The sequence below is a fragment of the Urocitellus parryii genome, chromosome 6 (genome assembly GCF_045843805.1).
Source record: "Urocitellus parryii isolate mUroPar1 chromosome 6, mUroPar1.hap1, whole genome shotgun sequence".
Lineage (NCBI taxonomy): Eukaryota > Metazoa > Chordata > Mammalia > Rodentia > Sciuridae > Urocitellus > Urocitellus parryii.
The window spans coordinates 105,377,835-105,405,354 of NC_135536.1; the positions used below are offsets into that span (position 1 = coordinate 105,377,835).

The 27,520-nt window shown below is 42.8% G+C and overlaps 1 protein-coding gene across 1 annotated transcript in view; it reads right to left on the reverse strand.

The window, feature by feature from the left end:
- Anxa2 (annexin A2) overlaps positions 1-21,679 on the reverse strand; it is a 40,160-nt gene extending 18,481 nt beyond the window's left edge. Inside the window, exons 1-3 of the mRNA XM_026384799.2 lie at positions 21,600-21,679; positions 11,188-11,246; positions 7,990-8,089 (exon numbers count right to left, since the gene is read on the reverse strand). Of these exons, the coding sequence (XP_026240584.1) occupies positions 7,990-8,089; positions 11,188-11,235 (148 nt within the window). The 5' untranslated portion in view covers positions 11,236-11,246; positions 21,600-21,679. The remainder of the gene's footprint in view (positions 1-7,989; positions 8,090-11,187; positions 11,247-21,599) is intronic.
- Between the last annotated feature and the right edge of the window lie 5,841 nt (positions 21,680-27,520).

Consider the following 27,520-nt stretch of genomic DNA (forward strand, 5'->3'; position numbering starts at 1 on the left):
TTTGATACAGGTGGTCACAAAGTCCTCTACGCGAAGGCTTACACTGGGGAATAGCGATGTGGGGGAGAATTCCACAAAAGGTAGAGGATGACATGCTGAATGCTGGGATTCAGGCAGACTTTTTAAAATGTATTTTTCAAAAACTAATAAAAATGAAGGAGGGAGGAATAGGAGTTCACTGGATTAGACAAAGGGGAATGAAGGGAAGTGAATGATGGAACAAGAGACAGTAGAATGAACTGGACATAACTTTCCTATGTTCATATATGAATACACCACCAGTGTAGCTCCACATCATGTACGAGCTCAAGAAAGGTAAGTTATCCTCCATGTATGTATGTCAAAATACACTCTCCTGTCATGTATATTTAAAAAGAATAATTTTTTAAAAGAACTAAACAAATAGAAGTTAAGCTTTTGCAACACTGGTGAGGAGACAAAACACAAATGTACTCATTTGGCTCCTGATGGGAAATAGAACAAGGAGGTTTTTAAAAAGCATCTACTCCTTGAATGAAAATAGTCAGCTAATCTAGTCAGTTAACTACAGCGTTTTCAACACTCCAGTTGGGGGACTCCAAAGGTCAGTCACTATTCTAAATGCCAGTGGACCTGAAGTAATCATCCTGCATTGAAGGCTACAGGAAGGCACCGCTGTCAGCGGGCTCAAGCAGCCAGCTTTGGGGTCCTGGGTGTCTTCAGTCACCCACCACATTTTTCAAGACAAAGAAGACTTGCAGTCTAAAATGATGGCTGAGTCCAAAAACCACAAAATCTGCCTCCTGGAGTTTCCTCCTCCTCGCTGTGGGTAGAAACCCCAAGTCAGCTCCATGGAAAATGTGTGTCTTTATTGTTCATGGCAATGAACCAACAGCCATTTGGAACAGGATGCTGACTCACAGCTGTGGAGACACACTGACTGCACAAAGAAAATGGGTTTCATTTGTGTTTGATGAAGGGCTCAGGAGCCCGTAGGGTGGTGGTGATGGGTTGAAAAGTAAAGGAAAATTGCCCAGATTCTCTCCTTATCTAGATCATGGGAGAAATCATGATTCAGCTCAGATTTCTAGGCAGAGTGGTATCAAATTTTGGAAGATATCATCTTTATATTAAGGTCAGAGGCATGCCACACCAAGAGGGCAGACCACAGATCCAAGGATATATTCACATGAACATGTTTTACTCATTAGAACAGCAACCTTCCCCTGTGCACCTACTGTGTGCCAGGCATTGTACTAAGTGCTTTGCACATATCCTGTCATTTTTCTTACATGCACATGAAATGGATGTGATTATTATCCCTGTTGCTAATGCTCAACGTAGGTTTATCCTATATTTATGAGTCATGTCTGTACCTTTTTGAAATTATACTTATGATACTTCTTCATATCGCACTCCTCTATCTAGGTCCTAAGAAAGGACTGGGAATGGTAATATGTCTGTACATGTAGAGAACTATTTAGTCATACAAATGCACTCACAGTTAGCAACCTGTAGGTGATAATTTGACATGCAGTAACAATGCGTAGCTACTGAAGAAATAACCCAATTGAGTTTTTTTCAACAGAGGGGCTAGAACACTCTCTTCAAGATATAGCCATTAAGAACTTGGTGGAGGGAGGCGATCTTTTGCACTAAGCTTGTTTATGCTGGCTACTCATCCATCTACGGGTGTGGTTTTAGGATAGAGAAGCCCCTGACCCAAAATACATACATCATTGCCCAAAAGAACCTTCCTGCCATCAGCCCTGGTGCTAGGAAGCCTGGAATTCCTGCCCTCTCAATCATTTGGCAAAATGGAACTTAGAGGATCCAACCAGGAGGGGCAACAGATAAAAGGAGAGAACTCTGAATAAGCAGCAGAGACAGATGTAGCGCTCTGGGAAGCACACAGGACAAAGACTGGCAAGATCCTGGGGCACAGTCTCCCTCCCTTTTCCCAGAATTCTCACTCTGGGACAGTGACGACAAAAATACTTATTTTTCCAGGATGCAGAAAAGACTAGTTGAGGGCTGGGGTTGTGGCTCAGCAGTAGAGCGCTTGCCTAGCACTTTCGAGGCCCTGGGTTCAATCCTCAGCATCACATAAAAATAAACAAAATAAAACTATTGTGTCTGACTAAAAAATAAATATTTAAAAAAAAGACTGAGTGAATGAATGGCGACGTGTCGACTGTATTCTCTGGCTCCTGCGAGCATTCAATTTGGGGAAGGGGTTGTCTACAAATATATAGGGTATAGAGGAGATGGGGAACAATTTTGCCATTAGCTCACATAGATGAATAATCCAGTTACAGGATAAACTCTGACAGCTGCCTGAGGGATGGGAGAGAAAACAAACACCAGACAGGGCGAGAATGGGAGAGCCCTGGGCCTCTGCCAAGTCTGGCAGAGCTGGGGACACAGTCCCAACTCAGGAAAAGTCTAGTTGAGCTAAGTGCCCAAGAAATTTTGGTGCAGAAATAAAATGTGTTCTATTGCCATTTTGCTCTGATCCCACCTCAGCTGAGCTCCTTAGATAGGAGCTAAGACATCATCTACTTGGTAATACCACTGGATACTTGAATGATCTAGAAGAACCCTGTCTGCTTCCCAGGACCAGTAGGAAAACAAAAGCAAGAGATTCAAATTATAAATGAAGGAACACACATAAAATACATGCACCATCCTGTGCTCTGCTGCTCTAGCTCTCTCATGAAAAGGAAAAGGGGAAAAAAAGCAGGAGCCAGGGAACACAGCAGGCCCGCCCTTAACTCGGGGTTACTCAGAGTTGCTGACCCCAGTAAGAGTCTGGTTACTTTCAGAGTCCCTGGGTGAAGCCAGTATTGGGATTTCTGCAGGGAAAAGAAGTTACAGCTCTCACAAAGGAAAAAGCAGCCAGGAGAGGCAGCAATGAAAGCTGACGCCAACAATTAGGAGGACAGGGGACTCTTTTCCCTGTGTGTTATATAGCCACCTGGCTTGGGTCTGGCACCTACACGCTATGCAGACAAATACCATTACAAAGGAACTCTGTGCTCACAGAGTAAAGGTGCCTAGGATTCAAACTGGCCTCAGGCTCCCACCACTGCTGTGAGATGGGAACTGGGTCTAAAGTAAATTTGAACGTGAAGACGAAGGCCTCAGTAATGGGGAAGGTTGGACTTCTGGCAGCTCCTTCCAAAAGGAGAGAATGTACTGGGCCACACTGGGCTCTCACTCCCACGGCTGGCTCTCCTAGGTCTGGCTCCTCATCACCCTGATCTTACAGGTGGTGAAAGGCTCTTTTCCCAGCCAACCTGCCTCCTGGTACCCTCAAGAGAATATATGCCTCGATGCTGTGCTCAGCTAAAGGAATGAATAGCTCCAGGTGTGCAGATGAAACCCAAAATACAGGTGCTGGCTCACTGTCCAGTGCATGGGCTATTACTCTTTTGACCATGCTGGAAATCTTAAGCAGTTCTATTTTGAAAGTATAAGAAGAAAATAAGTGCAAAAACTTGCCACAGTTATGCTTCTATATTTGTGCTTATGAGAAGGGTGGGGGGAAATCACCCGCTTTTGCACCCCTTCCGGAGAACACAAATACTGCTAAATTCAAAAGTGGCAATAATAATAGAGCAATTCATCACCCTCCCCTTCCAGAGAGACCAAAGCTGTGCCAGTTTATTGGCACTTACACTAACTCGGGGGTTGTGCTGCTGCTAATTACAACCTATTTTATGTAGTCTAGATTCATCCTTTTCTAATTTAGCTGACTTTCCTTTCTACTTATTTGGACCCATATGGTAAACCATTCACAGCTGTGTTGTACACTCCACAGTATATATTTAACCCAAGGCCAATGTAGACCAAGAGACTCCTACAGATTAAATCTCAGAAACCTCTTGTTAATTAAGCAATATTACTACTTTTGCATGGCTTAACTCAGTTTCTAACTAGACGTGAATTAACATAAGTAATTGCATAGTCTACCTCAAGCCAGAGCACACACAGAACAACCATGCTTTGGCTTAGGTGACACAATCAAATCCTTTCAAACCACAAACAAAGCCGACTTAGGATCAAGAATGGAATTCAGACCCTAAAAACAGACCCGAGCTCACTGGGGGACTATTATCCTTCCTGGATATCATCTAGACTCTGGAACAACCTTTGCTCTCTCAGGTGTCCCTGCTCACCCACATTCACCTGTGTGCACTGGTAAATGGACACTTTTTGACTACTATTGGGGTTAAAGTTTTACCATCTCACATAATCCAAGAGCCTGGGCATTGAAAAGTTTTTATGAAATAAAATCCTTGCCCTTAAAGAGAGACAAATGCAGAGGTAAATATGACAACACGATGTGACAAGAGCCATAAATGAGGATGTAAAGTAGAAAGAAGAAGCACATCAAGGAATCACTGACTCTGCTGCCTCCCCAGAGAAGGCCTGAAGAACAACTAGCAGCACTCAGGCCAGAGAGGTGAGCAGCAGCTGTGTGGGTGTCAGGAGGCGGAGGAAGGGGCCGTGCCCGCAGTCCTGCAGGAGCCAAGGCAGAGGCCCATCTGTTGGGGGCATCCGCTAGAGCTCAAGATGAAGCTAGAAAAAGAATGTGCATTGGGTGTGGCAGAGGGGCCCATTAAAAGACAGCTGCCAACACAGCCCACAGGTGAGACCCAGCGGGGCTGGGGAGGGGGGAGGGTAAGAGCTTCCCCTGGACTTTCAGGCAACTCTAGGCAGAGCCAGCCCACAGATCTCGGAAGGCTCTGCCCCTCCTAGCATTGCTCCTGCTTACAGTCCTTGTGTTCAATGGCAACACATTAAGTAATCTGCCACAGGTGACCTGCTCCCAGCTCTCCCTCCCAGAGCACACAGATGATAGGGAACATCAGATGGAGCTGAAATGTCCCTTCCGGCTCTACAGGTGGCAGGCACACAGCCTACCTTATCTAGGAGAGAAGGAGGTGCAGATACTTATCTTTTGGTCATTGGACTTATGTTTGTTGTATCAGCATTTGAGGTTTTACACTCTGTACCCTTTGATGTTAAGGAAAGGCCAACACCACATAGAGTTTGAAGTGGGTCAAGGTGTGGTAGGAACTTCTTAATTACAGTAAGATCACAATTAACTCATTTTCTAAATGGTGTTAGTTATCTAAAAAAAACATCAGGGGGAGGAGAAAGAAACAAAATGGTAAAATCCCATGCACTGGAAAACAAAATCATTTTAGTTTTTAATTAAGTTTACTGCCTTCCACTGGAAGATGATACATGTCAGAGAATATCTGGAAAATAGAGAATATACTGAAAAGACAAGAAAGAAAATGAATTAATTCTTCATTTTATGTATCAGTCACTAATGCTTGTGTGTAGAGTGGTTCTGGGGATTGGACAAGTACTTTACCACTGGGCTATGTCCCCAGCCCTTTTTGAGACAGTGCTTCACTAAGTTGCCCAGACTGACTTCAAAATTGTGATTTTCCTTCCTCAGACTCCCAGGTAGCTTGATAGATCTAAGGTTAAAAAAAAAACCAAAAACCTACTGCCAATATAGGAATTATTCTAAAGGACTAAATGGACTTAAGGAAACAGTTACTCTCTAAAACCACTAGGCACCAAAAATAAATAAGTAAATAATTAAAAAGTGGTTCTACATGAAAGTTACTAAACATTAAATCTGGGGGAAAAAAAAAAAGAGAGAGAGACGGTACCTAAACTAAAATTGGACCACAAGTGTAAAACTTATCGAATGACTACAGGATCATGTTTTTCATGCCTGAAAATAGAGGAAGACAAAGAAAAAAATCTGACCCCAACAGCTGGGTGCCAAATCATGGTAATGCCTAAGAACACATGCCCAGGGCTAGGCAGAGCGGTGTTGAAATCCCAGGATGAACCCAAGGCCAAGAGACGTGGAGCATGTCCATCCTGAACTATGTCACCTATAAACTGGGACATTCCATCCAAATGACTCCAAAGCTCACCTAAGCTGAATGTGCCTGAAGGGCAGTGTCTGCCCACCAGGAGCATTCAATAAATAACTGATGATGATCAGCTGCTTCGGACCAAACTGGAATGCAGGAATCCACATCTCAGCCCTCCAGACATTTCTACAGAGGACGACAGTATTTTCCTAGTAACCCAGAAACGGCCTGAAGGTATTCTTATTAACAAGAGAGTTTCAGCTGTGACCAGAGTTCATTTGCGCAATCCTTACATTCCAGTGGGCTGAAGGCTTTCTCATGCAAGGATAAAAGCACCCTTTATCCCAAGCTTGTAAAAAGGCACCATCTTTGTCAAATGAGTTAACTGTTAAACTTCAAGGGTGTTTCTGCAACAGCAAGTTGGGAAACCACAAGAACCTAGGCACACCCAACAGTGAAAGAGGATGAATGTTAGGAAAGCAGGCCATGTGTGTTTCTGTCCACAGGTTTAAGAAACGTATCTCGCACTCTCTAAGTCAGGCACCACACTTAGTGCTTGAGATTTCACAACAGCCCTGGGGGTGGGAGCTTCAGCTGTTCTACAGTAAGGAATCGACTCTGAAGCAAGTCCAGTGTTTGCTCAGTCAGATCACTAGTGAGCAGCAGAGGCTGGACTTGAACCCAGGACCGCACATACTCTCATCCACAATGTGCCAATGCGACAAAAACAGACTATAGTGAGGTAGCCCTGCGGATTTAAAGTTTCTGATTAGTGACTCTTGACAAGAAGGGTTATTTTAAAGCAAAAAGAAGAATGACTTTTTAAAGATCTAATTAGGATCCTACTATTCTCCTTTCACCTGTCCTGGAAGCCACTCTAAGTAAGGGTATCCCATAGTGTCCCCACAACGAACAAAAGGATGCTGAAGAGGCAGATGATGTACCCCCTTACATCTTGTTAGAGCCACAGGACACCAATGACCCTTTCTACTGTTCTTTCTGTCTCTCAGAACAAAGTCACCAGTTTCTCCAAGGGTCTTAGGAACAGCCGCATATAATTCATCCTCCAACATCAGGCAGTTCTGATAGTGAAAGGCACGGTGGCAAGTATACAGGGCAATAACTAATGCCTGTCGCCCCAGTTCAAGGTACCCAGATCCTCCTGGTTGCTGTTTCTTAGTCCTTCCATGAGGAAGCAGTCTTCCTGCTGTGAATTATGGGTCAGTAACTTAAAACCCTCTCTCCTTAGACGGAAATGTGACATGGCTATTTAGCAGGGCTGTGGACCAGCAGCTGCTCTAACTGCTGGGTCTCATCTACACTTCCATGTAGCCTCATGGTAGAAGGAAGTGCTTTGTCCAAAGCAGGGAGGGGAATCATAAAAATTCTCACAATAACTACTACTTCGAAGGGTTCACAGGATGGGCCAGTCCCCAGTGGTTCATTCATTAGCATAAGCAGGAAAGTCTGAACATGCACTTTTGCAGGTCAGGAAACAACAGGATGACCAGAGTTCTTGCTCAACTCCAACCAATTAAGTGCTTTATTTGTTTTGTTTCGAAAAGGAGGCTCTTACATGGCCTGGTCCCCTCCTACTCATCCTGGAACTCAAGGGCATGCTCTTAGTCAGACAGCCCTTCTAACCCGAGCTGCAGGTCTGAGGATGAGTGTCCCTCACAGGGAGAGAAAGAAGCCCGGATTGTTCACTCATTACATCCACCTAAGAGCCAAGCTGTGAAGTCTTTGCAGCATTTCCCCAACAATTATAAAGAAAGGCAAGGGAATCAGAACAAGAAAGGCCCTTAGGGACCCCCTGACAAGCTCCTTCCTTATGAAAAAGGGACTGGGACTCAAAGTGAAGCCCCCAGCCCAAAGCCCACATCCTGGACCAGCCCTGACTCTTAACGGGTTTCCCTTTAATCATTATATTTGGTTACACATCACCTCATGTCATAGCATTCCTCTCCAAAAAGGGGGAGTGGGGAAGGAAGGAAAGAAGGAGCAGAGTTGGGGATGCGGGCTGAGCAGGTTTGCAGAGAATCAAGAGGCGACTCAGAATGCCTTGGTGAGACCCTGCCGAGAGGGCAAATGCGTTGCCTACCTTTGGTCTTGATGGCCGTCTCAATGTTCAGAGCATCCCGCTCGGCATCGAAGTTGGTGTAGGCTTTGACGGACCCATAGGCGCTTGCGGGTGTAGATTGCTGAGATTAAAACACAAACACACTCAAATAACACACATTTAAAATCCTCCTGCTGAGATAACAATTCCTAAAACAGATGTTTTTACTCTTGTTTCTTTTAATGATTCAAATCCTTCTTCTACTAGGTATGGAGGAAAGTCGTGCTGTGATACCACGTACTGGATAACAAAGTTCATTTTTTCTAATAAGAATTCCCTCCTCCAAGGTTTAGCCAGTTTAGAATACGCTGTCTGTATCTCCATTTGCCATCTTACCAGGAGTAAGATCTCAAAGGCAGACTAGGCCAAGCTGGGAACCTGAGACCGGCATTTATTCTGGAAGGCTCAGAAGACATTAAACTAACCTAGCAAAAACTCAAAATAAGCTGAAAATGAATAAGCCCAAACAACAAGTGTGTCTTGCAAGTTTTTGGTACAGGCACATGCGTGTCTTTTGGACCTAGATTGCTGAGCTCCCAGTTCTTTAAAAGGCAAATATAAAATGCCTTCCCAGGAGTCTCTTATCAGATAAGCAAGAAAAGCATCTTCCTCTACCACCCCCACGCTTTGAACACCACTGTGGCACAAAGGTGGTCTGGCAAGCCGGCCCACATCCTCTTTGGCTTGCCAAGTTCTTGCTTCTCTCTCTCCTTCGTCTCAGTGTTCCTCCTCCGCCTCCCCACTGTCTGCTCTGCCTACCACTCTGCCTAGCATTTTTTTTCTTATTGCCTTTTAAGCCATCATCCCCTCTTCCTTTTCCAACATTTTTCAAAGCCCATGACTCTCCCTGAACTGATGGATGGCAGATCTCTCCCTACCCACCCCCACCCCACCCCAGACTGAGGGAAGGACTATGGCCTGCTCCTCCATCAGTTCTCCTTTTCCAGGATTTAATTTCCTTCCTTCTTTGAAATGCAACCTAGTCCCAAAGCACACACGAAGAGGACAGACGTTGTGGCTTTGGTCAGCTGATGGCCACAGAGCCCTCCACCAATGGCCCTACCTTCCACGCCAAAGCTCCCCATCTTACAATTCCCTTGCCACCCCCTCCCTAGGACACACTGCCCACATAATGGGATGACAGGGCCTTGGTGCAGTTTCCATGAACGATCAACATACAGAGGCGTCCTGCCTACCTCTCCACCCACGGCCATCGCATCATGAACCATGCCAACACCAGCACCAGTTAACTTTATCAGCAGTGAGGTTACTCAGATGAGCAACTGAGATGCCACCCTCTTAGCTGCCTCCCATGACACATTAGGAATCTAAGTTCAGGATTAGACAAAATACACTTGGAAGAAGCATCTTGGACAAACAGTAAATCCAGTTAATATTTAAAATTCTGGAACACAAATAGATTAGTAAAGCATGTTTCATCTAATTTCACTACTTAAACTTTCCTGTAAGATTAACTCAATTTAAAAAAAAGGAGCAACTATGCAGGAAAATGAGAAGACCGTATGCATTTTTTGAAGTACATACGGTTTTGCTATGATAGCTACAGGAACTCAGGTGGAAATGTAAGGACAGTTATTTGCCCATTTATCAAGAGTGCCATCAGGTACTTATTTGAAAGGCAGGTAGCCTGGCCGTTGAGCCACCTTACCTATAGCTTTCGTCAGGAGGTACATCATCTTAGTCCCAAAAAACAGTCAGTGGGGAAAAGGTTTACATGATTTTAAAGTACCTCTAGAAACAAAATTAAATAGATAACTGAATCTATTATTTATCAAATTGACTTGTCTGAAAATTAAATCATTGGGGTACCAGGTAACATGTGCCATTTTCTATTTCAGTCCCATTCTGTGCCCAGAGAAATGTGTCATACTGGAGTAACTTCAAAGGCTACATGAAGAGCCTTCTCAAGAAACTGATGCTGAAAACCATCCAAGGAGCAAATCCATTAAAGAAACAAATTACATAACACCTGGACTTGTCTGGGCCTTAACACGCAGCTGATGTGGCCAACAATAGCAGGCACAAGTTCCAAGAAGAGGAAAGATTTTAAACACCAAAAGGAACAACCCTGCACAGGCTTTCCCTCCACATTACCTGGGCTTGGCCCATGTTCATTGGAATGTGTTAATGGCCAGCACCACAATCTGGAGGATTTGTACCACATAACCCAAGTTGTTGTCTGCCCTCTTAAATGCTTCTTTGAACTTTAATTTAAATGAGAGCACATTGTGAAATGTCTCCAGGATATAGCTAAAAACTAGGGTCAGAGCTGAGTCTTCATAAAAGGCAATTCTGCCAAGATGGCCTGAAAGATGTCTGCATTATGAGACATCTCACGTTTCATAATGTACATACCACTAGATTCTAAATGTTTGTGCTTTTATTCACGTTATAAATAGCTTTAAGATATTGACTAAAGGAAGAAGCAAATGTATCAGAAGTCCAGAGTCACACATTTCCTGTGAAAGTCAAATTAAATTCTGAGCTCCATGATAGCCAAAGCAAAAAGTGAAATATGGTGAATTATAATTTCATTAAGAAAAAGAAAAAAAAATCCAGATTTTTTTGGAGAAAAATCTTCCCAAGTGCTAAATTAAAAAAAAAAAAAAAAAAAAAAAAGAACAGTATAGGTCTGGAATAACTTCACTTTAATAAGCCCAAAAATAGCTAGGTGTGGTGACACAAGCCTGTAATCCCAGAGGCTAGGGAGGCTGAGGCAGAAGGATCTTGAGTTCAAAGCCAGCCTCAGCAAAAATCGAGGCCCTAAGCAACTCAGTGAGACCCTGTCTCTAAATAAAAAATACAAACTAGGGCTGGGGATGCGGCTCAGTGGTCAAACGCCCCTGAGTTCAATCCCCAGAATCCCAAAAAAGAAAAGCCCCAAAGTGGCAGAAACATTTTTTGATGTGGTTGAAGCTTATGCTGAATATGAGTAAAATCCTGGAGCATAACATTAAAAAATTCTTTACATCGTAACAATGATTACCATTGATATGATAAGAATGGCAGAATACAATTCCAGTCATCTCAATCTCCCTAATACTGTCCAACTTTAATGTTGATATCAATAAAGATTTTAATGCAGAAGGAAAAAATAGCACCATTCTACAGAGATACCCAATTTGAAAAATTACACAAAGTGAAAAATTATGTACTTACATCACCCTCCAAGCTGAGCTTGCACAGGATTTCGTGAACTGTAGACATTTTGAAGGAAACTGGAAAAAAAAGGACAACAAAGTTTTTACAAAGAGGCTTTTCTTTCCCCTGAAGCACAGTGATTCATGATACTAATTTCTACTTCTTGGACCATTTCATCTGAAGATATTAGAACAATTTTTTCAAAGAGATGCCTTAGGTTTGGAATGGATGACCAATCTCGACATCGCTATGTTCTAGTGAAACAGAACCTGGGGAGAGTGACCTGTGAACGCAAAACCATCTATTCATAAGCTAATACAACTTGTTCAAAGGGCTTAGATCAGAGTCTTCCACTTCTCATCCAAAGTGACAAACTGTCAACCCATCACTACTTTTCTGTTTCTCACAAGTAATTTAACATTTTGAGAAAGGACTGTAAACTATAATATGAACTGAAACCAATAGTATTTCCATGTTGGCCTATTCCTAAATGGAGCCCCAAATTACTAGGTCCACAATTCTTTCCTTAGTTCAATGATGCTTAGAAGATATTAAACTGTTTATTTAAAAAAAGACAAACACAGATTTTCTGACATGAACTCATGCCACAGAGGATTGAAACCTGTATCTAAAATTCAAAATGGTGGCAATGACATCCTTCTCTTCCAGTTAATACACTTAATTGGGCAGCAACAAATGGCTTTGCAGTCAGACAGTTCCTGGAATTGATACACCCACCCCCTGCCACAAGGAGTGCTCGATTGGCAGTGGATTTATTTCAACTGAGACAAGACAGGTCATTCTGCATAATCATTCCAAAATAAAAACAGAGCAGAGCTGCATCCTGGAATAAGCAGGAATGACATTTAAGTTGCAGCAATTACTACTCTGTTTTTTCTTTTTTTTTTTTAACTTAATATTCTATGATCAAGGGAATGATGCACACGGAAATTCAGCTTTCTAGTCTCTTCAAATGGCTTGCTTAGTCTAAATATTTTCATAAAACCAGTTTGGAGAGAGTACTTGACATAGACATTGATCAACTTGCAGGAGCATTTTGGACTAAGCAGATTCCAGGCCCTCTGTGGGGAGAGTGGAGGAGTACAGAGGAGAGGATTCACCTGTCTTTGTGGTGATCCATGTATTTCTGCAAGATTTTCATTCAGAGCTCTCCTAGACCACTCCTCCCCTCCTGATGCCCACACAAGCTTTTCAAGTCAAGCGAAGAAGGCAATCACAGCCATTCCCACTGTCCCACTCCTCGACCCTCTCACTGCCTCCTCTCCCCAGTGTGTCTCTGCACTGGGGTACAGTTCTGGTTTGTAAAAAGTTCAGCTCTATAAACACACTGTGGGCCATCTTGAAGATGGAATAGTACTCAGTGCTCTAGAGGAATGAGCTATTGAACCATGAAGACATCAAGGAACTCTAAGTGCCTATTACTAAGTGAAAGAAGACAATCTGAAAAGACTACAACTGTTATAATTCCATCTTGATGATGTTCTGGAAAAGGTTAAAACTGTGGAGACAGTACAAAGATGAGTGGTTGCCAGGAGTTGGGGGAAGGAAGGGATGAAGAGGTAGAATGCAGAAAACTGTTAAGGCCATGGAATTATTCTGTTAGACACTGTAATGGCGGACACATGCCATGCTACATTTGTCACAGCCCACAGAAGGAACAAGACAAAGGGTGGACTGTAACATAAACTATGGACTTTGGGTTTTAAAGACAGGTCAGTGTAGGTTCACTGATTCTAGCAAACCTACCACTGTGGTGTAAGATGCCAAAAGAGGGCAGGCTGTGCCTGTGGGGAGGAGGGGGGACTATGGATTTGGGAGCTCCCTACACTCTTTGCTCAGCTTTGCTGTGATTATAAAACTGCCCTAAAAAAAAAAAAATAAAGACTATTTTTTTATAAAGTCTTGTTCTATAGCTCAACTGTCCAGTATACTAGCCACTAGCCTCATGTGGCTCCAAAACATTTGAAACATGGCCAGTCCAAACTGACACATGCCATAAGTATAAAGGATACTCTGGATTTTGAAGACTTAGTATGGAGAAAAAAGAAAGCAAAACCTTATATACTGATTATATAGGTGCATGTTGAATATTCTACATTAAATAAAATGCGATTTAATTTTACCTGTTTCTTTCACTTTTTTAAAATGTGGATATTAGAAAATTTGCCAATTGTACAAGCAGCTTACAGTCTGCTTCTATTAGGTAGTACTGACCGAGAGGATCCCAGAGACCCATAGTTCAGTCTTAATCCAAAATCTTTGCAGAAGCCAAGTCAGATGAAGCCTCAATTTGAGAGATTTCTTGCAAAGACAGACAAACTAGAGTCTTCCTCAATGGAGCCAGAAAGCTCCAACTTCTACTTGACTCAGAAGAGGGTCTCAACAGTATCCTTCAGCCTGAGAATTAACAAAGCAGGCTTGGCAGAATTCTAGCCACTGCTGTAAATAATGAAGGAATAAAAATGCCAAACAAGAACAAAAACAAAACAGAGGACCAGCAAGTTAGAGTGGCAGAACAGTTTCTATGTACAAAGTGTAGATTAAATTCCACTTACTTATTAAACCCTCTACTCCTCAGCAAAAGGAAAGTGGAGCCTCACATTGGTTCTGATGTTTGGGAAATCTCAATGACAGAGGCCCAGTAAGCTTTCATTGGATTGTTCTTTCAAGATGTCTTTCCACCTCGCTGGGAGCACTGCATTTGCAGATGACCAACCTTGTCCCGCATCCCTACCCCCTCCCCCACTGTACAGATCAAACACAATCTGATCCACTTCTTTACACTCTCCATTTGCCCAGCTCTTCTCCCATAGCCACAACCTTGAAGAGACAAATAATAGGGATGTTTTAAAGCCCTGTGAACTGTGTTTTGTTTCACCATTTAAAATTGTGCTGTTCTAATCTCAACCCCGTCCAGCAGTGACACAATCAACTAAATCTGTTTCATCTTATCAAACAGTTCAAAATCAATCTTTCTTACTCCAGAAGAACCCAGCCTTTTGAGATTACATCAGAAGCCAGCCTCACCTTCTTCCACACTGCGAAAGGAAAGCCAAGCCAAATTGCTCCTTGCCTCTTCCCAAATACAGGACTTCTTTCCTCAACAGCGAATTGGTTCTCCCTTCCTCCAGGTCACCTTACCTCCTCTCTCCTTACAACGCCATTGCTCTGGCATCTGCTCCAATGATGTCACCACAGCCCCCACTCCACATAGCTTTCTCCTGACTTCAATGCCAGAAAACAATTTTTGATACTACTTCCTCCTCCATCCAGGGCATATTTGAGTCCCCGCCCCCTCATCTCTGTATGGCAATATCAAATGGCAGATACCTAAGTATGATTCAAAGCAGTAAGGGGCATGTTTTATCTCATCTCCCCTCAGAGTCCCATTCCCCACCAGTATTTAAGAATATCTTTGCATGCTCTAGGTGCTAAATAAGAGTCTAAAAACAATGAGTTGCTGTTTTGTGTAACATTGATATTATCTATCATCATTCTGCATAAAAAATGAAAATGTGACAATAACCATAAAGTCACACTGACCACAAAGCAATATCCAGGAATCTTGCTAATAGTCCAGGCAAGTGCCCATCTGTATAAATATTTCCAATTCCATGCAAGTTTAATGGCAAACACATTTTCACCTTGGCTTTTTCACTTCATCATCTCCCCTGGCAATGCAAAGTCACTCCAAGTATCACTGCTTCGTGGCTGGAAAAAACAGTTGGCTTTGCCACTCACACTGTATGTTAAAACATTAGTTTAATATGGTACCTTTAACTAGTGAGAATGTGTCCATATGCTGGAAACAGAAAGTTTCCCTTGGAAACAGAAAGTCTTGGCAGTGCTCTAAGTTACAAATACTGGTGATATTCAAGGAATCAATCCACAAACCCATAATAAGCACACAATGTACCTGCACTGCCTTAAAATCAGTGAGAAATACATACAAAATTATGAGACTCAGCCTCCTGCCCCTCTGGTGGACACCTGAGAGACTAGCCCAGGATCACCAGTAAGAGAAGAGGAGGGAGAGGCCGGAACCTAGAGTCCTGAGCCTTGTCCTTTAGACCTCACCGCAAAGGCTCTTCATTCCTAGAAGAGTAAGATACAGAGAGAAAGATGAAAGGAATAGAATGAGATCAGCTCAGGCTCAAAGGGTGAAGCCAGGAGGCCCAGGTTCCCAGGCCTCCCAAGAGGGGTGACTCACCATGGGTGTATCCAGCAGAGAAATATAGGGAAGGCCTAGGGAGATGGGAAGGGGAGGAACAGCCCAGGGTGGCAGGAGAACCATTGTGCAGGTTTGCAAAGGAGTCCTGTCCAATGTGGTGCTCTGTGGGGAGCCTAAAATAGAAGTGCCTGAATGGGGCAAAGTTACGCTAGGATATAGAAACACACCAGAGGGCCTGAAAATCAAAGTATTAGGACTCAATACTGGCATTTACCTGTTCACCAAAACCTTTGCCCTGGATCCTGGATTTTCTTACTGAAAACAATCCCTCTGCCTTTAGTGTACCTATTGTTGTGAGTGTGATTAAAATGAAATCTAATGTGCCATGAGAGATAATTCCACCTCTACTAACTCCTTATCTCTGTGTACAATTCATGAATGCATGCAAAGCAGAGCCAGCCCTCCTATCTAGCATGCTTCTCCCCAGAACATGAAAATTTCAGTCTACATCAATCACTCTTCCCAACACTTCAACCTCACCCAGTTGGCCAACTGGTTTCAACTTGCAAACAAGAAGGAAATATCAAGCAAATCCATCTGCTGAGATCTGCTGATGCCTACCTCTGCATACCAGGGCCTTCTGTTCCCAGGGAAGGCTAAGTACTTGGACAACATTGTTAAAATGGCCCTTTATCAAGGAAAGTGTTTCTATTTAGGAAAATAAACCAGAGAGGCACAAGGAGACTTTACTGAAAGAACCATGCCCACCTCACCCTGGTCTGAAAAAATTTACCACTGGAGTGGGAAAACAGACTCACTGGGCTCCACCCTAATGAAGGGAACTCACAGTTTCCTCTGGCTTTGAAAAGATTAATAAATGAGACTGCTAATTGCCTCATAAGTTCTTAGGGCTCAAAACTGGACAGTAATGGAATTTGTACAGCTATTAAAGAGCAAATCGTTTACCATAAGACTACCTTAAAGATAACTTAAGGGTATGTCCTTTAAAAAAGGACACCACAGGTTTTATTGGATTTTACTATTTCCCTCCAAAATCACAGTTACAACAAAAAAGTTCTTTTTTTTTTCCAAATTAAGTAGTTTTAACTTCTCCCCCCCCCACCCCACCCCCCGCCAAAAGAAAAGCAAAACGAGATTGCAAAATGTTGAAACAAACAGTAAAGCTTTTGTTTGTCAACACTTCAAATTAAGTACAAGTTTCACTTAACTGGAACCAAGAAGAACCAGGTCCAGAAAGCCCAAATATTGATTCAGACAAACACACAAACAAAAACGTGTTTCGACACGGCTGGTGCACAGAGGCAAATTTGAGTCTAACCCAGCAGTTTCAGAAACACACCCACTTGTAGCTGAAACGTGGAGTGTTATTGGGTTACCACAAAACAGATCCCTAGCAACCAAGATGAATCAATCAGGAACAGGATGACACAAATGAAGATTTTTTAAACAAAAATGCATGGGGGTAGGAATGTGGAGGGTGGGGTTTCCCCACCAAAGCCTGTCCTGCCTGTCCTGAACACTACAGTCTGTCCTGAACACTACAGGAGGCAGGACCACACTGGAATTTTAAAACAAACAACAAAATGCATGAATGAGGGGGAAGGGGAGTTCCCACTGTACTCCACCCTCCATCCCCCTAAATCATCTTTATTTAATAGAACCTTCTGGAAGCACATACTTTTCTCCTTGCTCTTACGGTCCTGATTAATGCTTGAGTCATAGGGCCAAGTCATTCCCCAGAATTCTTGGAATTCTGCCCAGTGGCCTTGATCAGACTGAGCAGGAAGCCCCTGCAGCACTTGCTCTAGCTTATCCCTTTTGCTGCCTGAGCTGGTTCAATATTTGTGACCCAAAGACCCATTGCAGCTTCTCTCTCTCAGAGCCTCTCACTGCCAGTCTCATGAGGATGGAGGGGGCAGGAAGTGATTGGTAAGAAGAATGATGTCACTTGGCATTAAGGGTTGTCAGGACTGGGAAATATAGTCTTTCACGTTTACAATTCAATTTCAGTGCCTTATGGCCCATATATTGTTCTTTCAACAGGGCCCAGCTGCCTACAGAAAAAAAAAATAACATAAAAAAACTCTAACTTCAGCATTCAAGATCTTCCACACTCTGGAATTCACCCACCTTTCCTTAAATACCTCCTACACACATACTCCCTACAAAAAAAAAAAAAAAAATCAGACTGTCAACTCTCCTCCAAACTTGCTCAGCACTGTCCAGGCACTTCTCCAAGTTCCCTCCAACCAGGGCTTTATGTGGATGGGATGACAACCAAATGAGATTTAGGATACAGAAAATCATAACAAGTGTCATCTTTTCACACACCCTTGTTGCTTTGTACTCCTGCTGCTCCTTGTGGATCTATGAAACATCAGAGTTGAACGTGTGAAGGCGATCTTCAACTGTACTGGCAAATGGGGCTTCTGACTCAATCATTTGTGCATCCTCCAAGGTCTGAGCACACTGACACACAGTAGGGAATCAATTGCACCTTGGGATGGGCTTACACACAGTGGGTCTTTACAGTTCAGAAGGTCTATTTTTTTTTCCTCTTTTCTAACATACTTGCTTTCCTCAATTATCTTTCCTTAAGACTGAACATTCAAATGCAGGTCCAGTTTTATATATTCAGAGCTGAGGGTACCAATTTCCAGCATCTGAGAATCTTGCAAAGCCCAGGAGATGACTGATAGTACAGCAGCTGCTTGAATCCTAGCACAGGACAGCTTGGGACTGTAACTTTCACCTCCTTTGGGCATGAAGCAAACAAGATGGCAGCAAGGAGGTAGGACACACAAGTGGCCTTAGGACTCTAATTTCCTCTGAGCTGGGAGTATATAGTCTGGGTGTGGTGAAGAGACAAGGGGCATAGACAAAGAACTCTGTCACAGCCACTCCCTAGACTCAGAGTGTTCCACACCAGACCTGGGATCAGAACTCAGACTGCTTGTGTGCTATGGGCTTGTGCTCTAACAAGGTGGAGCTCAAATGGCTTAAAAGCTTCAGGGGTGTACCCTAAAAGGGAGATTTTGAAGTAATCTCCAGTGAAACACCTAGGATCATAAGTGTGGGCATCTCCCAACCTCTACTTATGATCAGTCCCCTAAATATAAGTAGAGGACTGCCTCTGGCAATAGAAGAAGGAAAAATCTACCAGACAGTGAATGGGCGGAAAGAATTTTTTTTTTTTTTTTTTTAAGAACTGGAATTTCCTCTGGTGTGGCCTACAACTAGAACAGGGTGTGGCACCAGGGAAAAATGAAAGAAGATGATTCCCATGTGCAAAAATAGAGAAATATCCAATTTCTATTTAACTCTCACAATCAGATTAGGAAGGCAGCTTAAGTTGCCATCACTTCAAACAATACATCCTGAGGAGAGCAAAATATGAAGTTCAGGTCTATGAAAAAGATGCATTAAAGGAGGAAAGAGCTCAGCCATTTGAAAATAAACATTAATTTGGGAAAAGATGACATTTTAAAAATCCAATTAATATCTATACAATCCATTTATTTTGTCACTTTTCTTTCTCTCCCCAATAGTCTTTTGAGCATGGACTGTGTGTGTGTGTGTGTGTGTGTGTGTGTGTTTTGTCCTCTGTTGTATTCCTAAAGCCTATAACTGAGTGGAGCATTGTAGGTGCTTAATAGATAGTTTTTGGGACAAAAGGATGTTTAAAGCTGCCTACTAGAGCCTGGAACTCCTTTTATGACACACCCACCATCCCATAATAAAAAAGGACTTCGAAGGCCCTATATCCTACAAGAACAAAAAGTGAGAACAAAGACAGCTGACAATGCATTAGTATAGATTCTAGACCCAAAGATGCAGGAAGAACTCACAGCACCCTTCAAATCAATTGCAATTAAAAAAGAGTTATCTACTTTGCCAGGAAAACTACTTAAATCAGAAATTAGTCAGAAACGAATGGCCATGACTGCAAGCCTAATGTCAATCAATAGGGTACTTAGCTCCAAGAGGCAAGACGCTAAATATCAAGACTCCAGGCCAATACTGATCTAGACAGTGAGTCAGCAATATTTGCTGACCATCTACCACAGGCAAGTCACTAAATCATAAAACTCCAAATGAAAAATTTAAAAATGTGCATATGTGGTCACACCCTTCCACTGCAGAGGTAATGGATGCTTTTATAGAAACCCTTGAAACGATTATAGGTGTATTTAGAAGAGGGCTAGAAACTGTGAGCAGGAATGTCCCAGGGCAGGGCCTCTGGGGTCCTGGTTTCATCTAAAATCTTCATTCACCTTTCCTGAATAGTATGGTTCCTTAATTCCATAGACTCCAAATCTAAAAATAGCAGATCCATTTAGGTTAACATTGTTCTTCTTTTTTCAAAAATTTAACTCCTCTGGATTGCTGAGGATTTTAGGACCACCAACCATTTTTAACCTAGTACTGTTCTAATTTGCTCGTATCTAGTCTGGTATGAGTACATACACTGAAATGGGCAAGAGGAAATAATACCACAGAACTGGACAAGCCTGAATGATGATTCCCTGGATGGTGATTCTAACATGTCAAGGAAGAGGATCAGTGGAGAAAAGAAAAGGGAGAGGTGATGCAGTGGTGCACACCTGTAATCCCAGCAACTTGAGAGGCTGAGGCAGGAAAACCACAAGTTCAAGGCCAGACTGCAACCTAGAGAGATCCTTTCTCAAAATAGAAAATAAAACCACTGTGGATGTAGCTCAGTGACACAGCACCCCTGAGTTCACTCCCCAGCACTGGGGGGAAAGAAGCAGGGGGAGGGGAAATGGGAGAGGTGGCAAAGACACAATTTTCCAATTAAAATAATTTAATCAAGATGTAATTTTTAAAACCAAGGAAAAAAACCTGAAAAATATTTCAGTTACTCTTCCTACTCACATATGGACCCTCACCCTCCCACCTCCTCTTCCCCAATGGGAAATAGGGCAGCGCTGAAATACAGTACATGTTTTAAAATATAAATAAATAAAAGTTTCTCTGGGCTAGCCTGGGAGCCTAAGCAACTGCGATAACAATCTTTCCTGTGTAAGTGAATACTGTATTCCAAACTACCAAGCTAAGAACAGGCAGAGCAGCATCCACAACTGTGGACTGAAGACATCAGTAGAGTGTGACTGACACTCGGGCCCTTGAATTCCAAGAGTTCTTGTAAAGTCGCGCCTAAAGACCCCAAGTGCACCTATGTGGCCACAGCTTCAACACGGCAAATCTTACTACAAAAAGGACACTTTTTGTTTTCTGACATTTGTATGGCACTTAGTGTTTTCGGTGTTCTTTACATTTTTATGTTTTGAACTCTTCAACAACAACCCTGTTTCGGTGCAGGCGTCCTGAAACCGTTTTCACAGATAAGAAAACGTGGAATCCAATTCCTCCACGCCAGCACTGGGACCTGCGGCTCAGGAGCCACGCCCTTGCTCTACCCTCAGTCCCTGACTCACTGTTACTCATCGAGTAACAGTCAAGGCAACCCTCCCCACAGGACCACGGGGGACACTTCCTTCCCATTGCCAATGTGTTCAAGCAAGTAGCAAACTGCCCAGATGGAGTGAAATCCGAAGCCGCCACCCTACACGATAATCTAGACAAAGAATGAGCTGAGGTTTTTGTTTTGTTTTATTGGCGATGTGAGCTGGCAACTCAAAACTCCCACTCCTCGTCCTCGGCTACTACTGGTCGTCGGCTCAAGCTCCACAAATGCGCTTCAGCTGAAAGGAAAGTAACTGGAAACACTCGGGGATTTACTTTGCGGAAGGCGGTAAAGCTTTTTGTTAAACTTGGAGGGAAATGCCCACCGCCTGCAGCGGGAGACTCCCGGACGGCCACACCCTGTCCCCCACCGGCGCCTGGCACCTCAGGAATGCGGGGGCTCCCTCGACTCTCCTTCCTGCATGGCCTCGCTCGGGATTCCTGCGAGGACTCCAAGGGGACGCACGACTCCCGATCTCTGTCCTGCACCCCCAGGCCTGAACACCTACGGGCCCCTGTCCCCTGCCCGGGACTCTTCGCCTCTGCTCCCCCACCCGCAGAAAAACGGGTGCGGACAGTCCCTCCAATCCCCTGCCCCGCGGGGCGTCAAGGTCCGGGTCCCCCGAGCCTCATTGCAAGGCCGTTTCCTCCTTTCGTGCCTCCCCGCGCCCCGCTAGCGCTGCGGGCCCGAGGCCATAGCGGGCGGGCGGGCGGGGTGCGCCCCGCTTACCTGGGCCGGGCGCCGAGAGCTGCGAGCGTCCCCAGATGCCGAGCGGAGCCGGATGGCCTGGGTGGGGCTTTTATACCCGCCACATCCTCTCTCTGTTCTAGGCGAGGCCCGCCCCGCCCCACCCCAGTACCCCCTCCCTGCCCGCTCCCATCCCAGTCCGGGTGAGTCACCCTACTCCGCCAGCCGGCCCGCGGGGCAGCCGCGCCCAGAAACAGCCCGGGATCCCGCCGCGCAGAGCGGCCCCACGCCCACCTCCCTGCCCTGGGTCAAAGCCCCGCCGAGGCTTTCCCGAGGCCCATTAAGGGCTCAGATTCTTTCTGTCTTTCTCATTTTACTTCTTGAGTGCCACGTAGAGTTCTCAGCCTGGGCTTGGGTTAATAAATGAGCAGGACTTGAGTAGACTCTGGCTTGCTTTAGTCACTTAAAAAAAAAAAAAAAAAGAAAAAAAAGAAAGAGCTTTCAGGCGTCAAAGCAATGGAGAAAAGAATTGTTCCAAGAAACATGAATTTGTATTCCCCGGGTTGGAGGATGTTGGCATCTGGCGCCCTATTACTGTCTGCAAATATTAGTTAACCTCTGGTCGCTAATTGGAGGGCTAGCTGGATTCACCCGTCCTGCTCAGCAAAATCTATCTGCCTGAAACACCGGGGCGCAAGGAAGCCCCGAACCCAGTACCAGGAGGGAGGGGTTAGGGTGAGGGATAGGCAGAAGTCAGGAGCCAGGATCACGTCCCAGTCCCACCTCGGGAGGCGCCCTTTCCCCCGGAGACAGCTGTGTTGTGTCCTCTCTGCTCCTCCTGGTACCTGGCTGCCCACTCCGCGCAACAGGCAGCTTGTAGTGGCCTTGTGGCAGGACGTCCTGAGCTGGGTGGGGCCCACAGCTTTGAAACCCAAGTTTCGGGAAAGAACATTTCTCCCCTCCTTTCATGACTGCTGGGGTTTTTCGCAACTGCTTAAACTGTTCTCTCTGTGGGTTTTGTTGTTTCTAGCTTTACTAACTGCTTTGCTGCCAAATCACACTGGAAACGTGGGCAAACACACTGATGTATGACTGAGCAAATACTGTATTCAAACCTCAAACTAGCAAAAATGCTATGCTAAGCATCTGCAAGAGCTTTCTCCAAGTCTTTGAATTCACCTTCCTCACTAACTTCTGGAGTCTCTTTCTCCTACTCTTGATGCTTCTGTGTTTTATCCTCCACATATTTTTAACATCCACTTTCACTTTCCACTTGGGCCATCATTGCACACCTGGGAATGGGAGAATGATAGCAAAGCCAACATTGGTGGTGTGCTCATTGCACATAGCCAAATAGATGCAAAATCCACTTATCTGGCGTCTCAATACCCAGCCCAGAGCTCCCTGTGATCCAGTGCTTTCACTAGGAATAACATATACATAAGCCCTAACAGAAGGACAAATATAAATAAACACTTTTGATACAATTTCTCATTTACATTTATAGTTCTTAAACTTTGACCAAAAAAAAAAAAAACCACGTGTTTATCTGTCTATTTGGTGGAAACATTTTGGAACATAAGAGGACACAGGCAGGGGAGAGTCAACCCCTCCCTTCTCTTATTTTTCAGGGGCAGGTCCAATGGTCTGGAGGCTTTATCATTGAGCTACATTCCCTCACCGTCCCCCTCCCCCGCCTTTTTTTCTTTTGTTACAGGGTGCTGAGGACTGCTAAGTTTCCATAGTTTTTTTATTCCCACTTGTGCTGTAAGAGACCCTCTACAGAGATAAGACTAAATTCAAATCATATATAAAAGTCATAAAATATCCCAAGTGATTTCTTTTTTTTTTTTTTTTTTTTTTTTTTTTGCTTATCTTGGGCATTTGGCAAATCTAAACTTATAGATCTATGCACTAGCAAGACTTTGATCTATGCTACAGAACTTGGCAGTGATGTTATAAAAATAAAGTGGTTATAAGTCATGGTTCACTATTTCTAAGGAATGGGAGACCAGTTTTGCCTGTATAAAAGAATTTTTGAATCTTTAACCAAGAAGTCTCTTCCTTCTTTCTGTCTCTCTATCGTTCGGGAGAATGCTTTCTACATGAAAAACTGCAGATGATGTCTGTTGTTGTGCATTTTGTCCTCAAAACAATTGACTTTGATTCACTGATCATGTCTAGCTAGTAATGATGAACACTCACTAAATGTTATAGAATGATAGAACAGAATTATTCACAGAATCAAAGAATATGAGAGCAAGGAGGGGACTTGGGGATAAACTTATTTATTTATTTATTTATTATTGGGGATTGAACCCAGGGCTTCCCACATGCTAGGCAAGTGCTCTATCGCTGAGCTATATTGCCCCCATTCCCTTTTCTTTCTTTCTTTCTTTTCTTTTCTTTTCTTTTTTTTTTTTTTGATACTAGGAATTCAACCACTGAGCCACATCTCCAGCTCTATTTTGTATTTTATTTAGAGATAGGGTCTCACTGAATTGCTTAGCACCTTGTTTTTTGCTGAGGCTGGCTTTGAACCCGAAATCCTCCTGCCTCAGCCTCCCAAGCCACTGGGATTATAGATGTGCACCTCTGTGCTGGGTTTCTACTCCTATTTTTGAAGAAACTCAAACACCAAATAAGTCTCCTGTCCCATCCAAGGATTAAGTAAATGAACCCTTGGTTCTTGTATCAGTTACAACATAACAAATTAATCCCTGAAATTTAGTGGTTAAAGCATAAACAACCTAACTGATATTTGCTCATGATTTTGCAATTTGGGAAGGACTTTAGGGACAGCTTGGCTTTGCTCCACATGATGCTGGTTTTTGATTGAAAGTAGCTTCACTCATTTGTCTGGTGTCTCACCTGGAGTTGCTAGAATGACAAAGAGCAGGATGACCTGTAGCTGAGAAATTCTCTCAGTCATTATTTTCATGCCGTTAAAAACTAAAAAGCTTAGAAAACTCATTTTGAACTGTTTCTCTGTCCAAGCTAACAGTTCTTTTATCAATACAAGTATCTTTAAAAACATGTGGATTTTCTATAAATCTTATTTTCACTCTACTATCCAATATTCATGTCCAGTACAACTTTCTTAAACTTCATGGGTGTTTTTAAATCTTATTGAGTTTTAATTCTATGCCCCAAGGTTCATATTCATTATTCTTTCTAAAATCTCTCTATATATATTTCACATGTTAGGTTGCAGTGGGACAATGCACAGAAGATTCTTGGAAGTTCTTGCTTCCTGCCTCAGCTTCCCAAGTCACTGGGATTCCAGGCATGTACTACCATGCACAGCAAACTTTATAAAGTCTTTGTAATATTCATATCAATACCATTTCTCACACATTATTGTAAAATAATAGTTGTTCATTCAATCAGTTGTAAACCAGATTTAACCAGAGTTATAAAGTGACCATTTAAAGAATTTTAAAACAAATAGATGTTAAATAAACCTTAATAGTTAACAATGCTTTTTTAAAAAGATTCTTAGAAGTCCTAAGATGGCCTTCAAAGCACCACATTAAATCTTTCTGGAGTCTGAGAAAAAGTTTTTATAGCTACATCCACGATTGGATCTTTATCCTGGGGCTGTTTCTTACTTTGAAAATCACTGGCTAGAATTCTGCTTGAAAACCAAACAGATCTTTCCTTAGTGCATGCCTTTGTTCTTATCCTTTTTCATAAGCAGCTAAGAGAAACTCATTGGCACTTCCAACATTCTGCCTGGAAATCTCCTTGGTTAGATCCACAAGTTCTTCAGGCACATATACTACCATTCACATTACCATAGGCAACAGTACTGTTAACATCCTGCCTCTACATGACATCCATTGCCTTTTCTGCTATATCCTATGGTAATTTCTTCACTGTTCTTCCAATCTCCACTAACAGTATCCACTCTGGTTATCACCTAGCAGTAAAGTCAACGTCAAATATTTTAGGTTTTCATTATAGCAACACTATCTTCTTGCCAGTTTCTGTTTTGTTTACCTACAATGAAGTTAAAATGTCTCCAAATCTTAGAGCCTTAAAATAACCACCACCACTTATTTGTTCATAATTTTGCAAAAGTCATAATTTATTGGACTAGCTTATTTCTGGTCTAGAATTGGGTAGGGACACCTGAGGTTGGAAGAGTCAAAAAAGCCTCCCTCTAAAACAGAGTTGTTGCCAGCTTTCAAGAGACGAAAGTGAAAGCCTCCAGTCCTAGAACTTCCATTGCATTGCACTTGCCCAAGAAAGTCACATTACCCAGATTCAAAGGAAAGGAAACAGACAAACCTCTTCATGAAGGGTGTGATGTGGCCAGGTGTGGCGTGCACACCTGTAATCCCAGAAACTTGGGTACCTAGGCCAGGAGAATTGATAGCTTGAGGCCAGCCTCAGCAACATAGTGGGCCCTAAGCAATTTAGCAAGACCCTGTCTTAAAAATAAAAAATTAAAAAGACTGGGAATGTAGCTCAGTGGTAAAGCACCTTAGGTTCAATCTCTAGTACCACACACATGCACACAAAAAGAGTGTTATGTATTTACATGGATTGAAGGAATTGTTGGAAATCATCTTTGCAGATATTCTACCACAATTCTTAAACCAGAAAGTAGCACAGATGAAGCCACAGTATATTTTTCAATCAACTGTTTTTCCATTACACCGTATTTCTCAAATATCTTCTCTATTTTGGTGAGATATAGGCTGATCCCAGACCTTCTGCATTGTATGGTTTAGATGCTCCCTAGCCATCAAGTCGTTATTTCATTAAGTCTGTTATATTCAGTCAGTATGTGAAACTGTATTATATTTAAGGACATAGACAGAAGAGGGAAAAATCAATCTGGGAAATCCAACATGCAAATAATAGACAAAATGGAAGGGGAGAAATCATCAAATAAATTACCGAAGGCAATTTTCTAAAACTAAAGTCTATGAGTTTTTAGATTGAAAAAGCCACAATGAATAGAAAAACAAATTCAAAGTCTGCCACTGTGAAATTTTAGAATATTATTAAGAACAGAGAAAAGTTTCTAAAAGATTCTGAAAAGATAAATCAGGTTATATGAAGGATCAGAAATAAGAATGCATTATATTGGGCTGGGGTTGTGGCTCAGTGATAGAGTGCTTGTGCAGCATGTATGAGGCACTGGGTTCAAAACACATAAAAATAAATAAATAAAATAAAGGTATTGTGTCCATCTGTGACTCAAAAATGTAAAAAAAAAATTAAAAGAATGCATTATACTCAATACCCAGATCTGAATTTCTAAATACTGTTCTCCAGTAAAAGGAGCCAGGGTTCCTTAGAGAAATGATTGTTTCCAGGGTTGTGGCAAAGAAAATACCAGGTGAGCTTTGAACAACTGATGGGGACATCAAAAAGACATAATGGTCAATTTGAAGACTCTCACTGGTAAAATTTTGAGATAATTTGATCATCAAATGAATAGTGATAGGAATTTATTATATCACATTGAATAGTCTAAACTGATAGTTTTTAAAAATCCACAAAAATGTTGGATTGAGAAAGCTCTCATTTACAGAAAAATGGCCACTTATGGAAGTATCAGAAAAGGTACATAGGTACAGAGGTAAGACCTTTGAAACCTTGGTTTTCTCATCAGCAGGATTACTCTAACGATTAGAAAAATGTCTGAAGAATGCCCGGCATATCAGAGGTGATTTTTAAGTCTTTTCAGCATCTTGCCCTGCTGAACTCATAGGAAGACCTCCATAAATCCTGGTTAAAGCCAGGTGATCACTCTGTGTGGTTTGATCATGATCCAAACCACACAGAGTGATCTTGGCGTGGACAAACCACAATTTCTATTTTCAGAGAAACATCTGTAGTGAAACCAATGTCCTCCTCTGCTGTAACAGACACTTTTGGCCTCCAGTCATCCTCTACAAGGCAGCCAGAATGATCTTCCTCTGATTACATGACCCCTCCCCAGAACC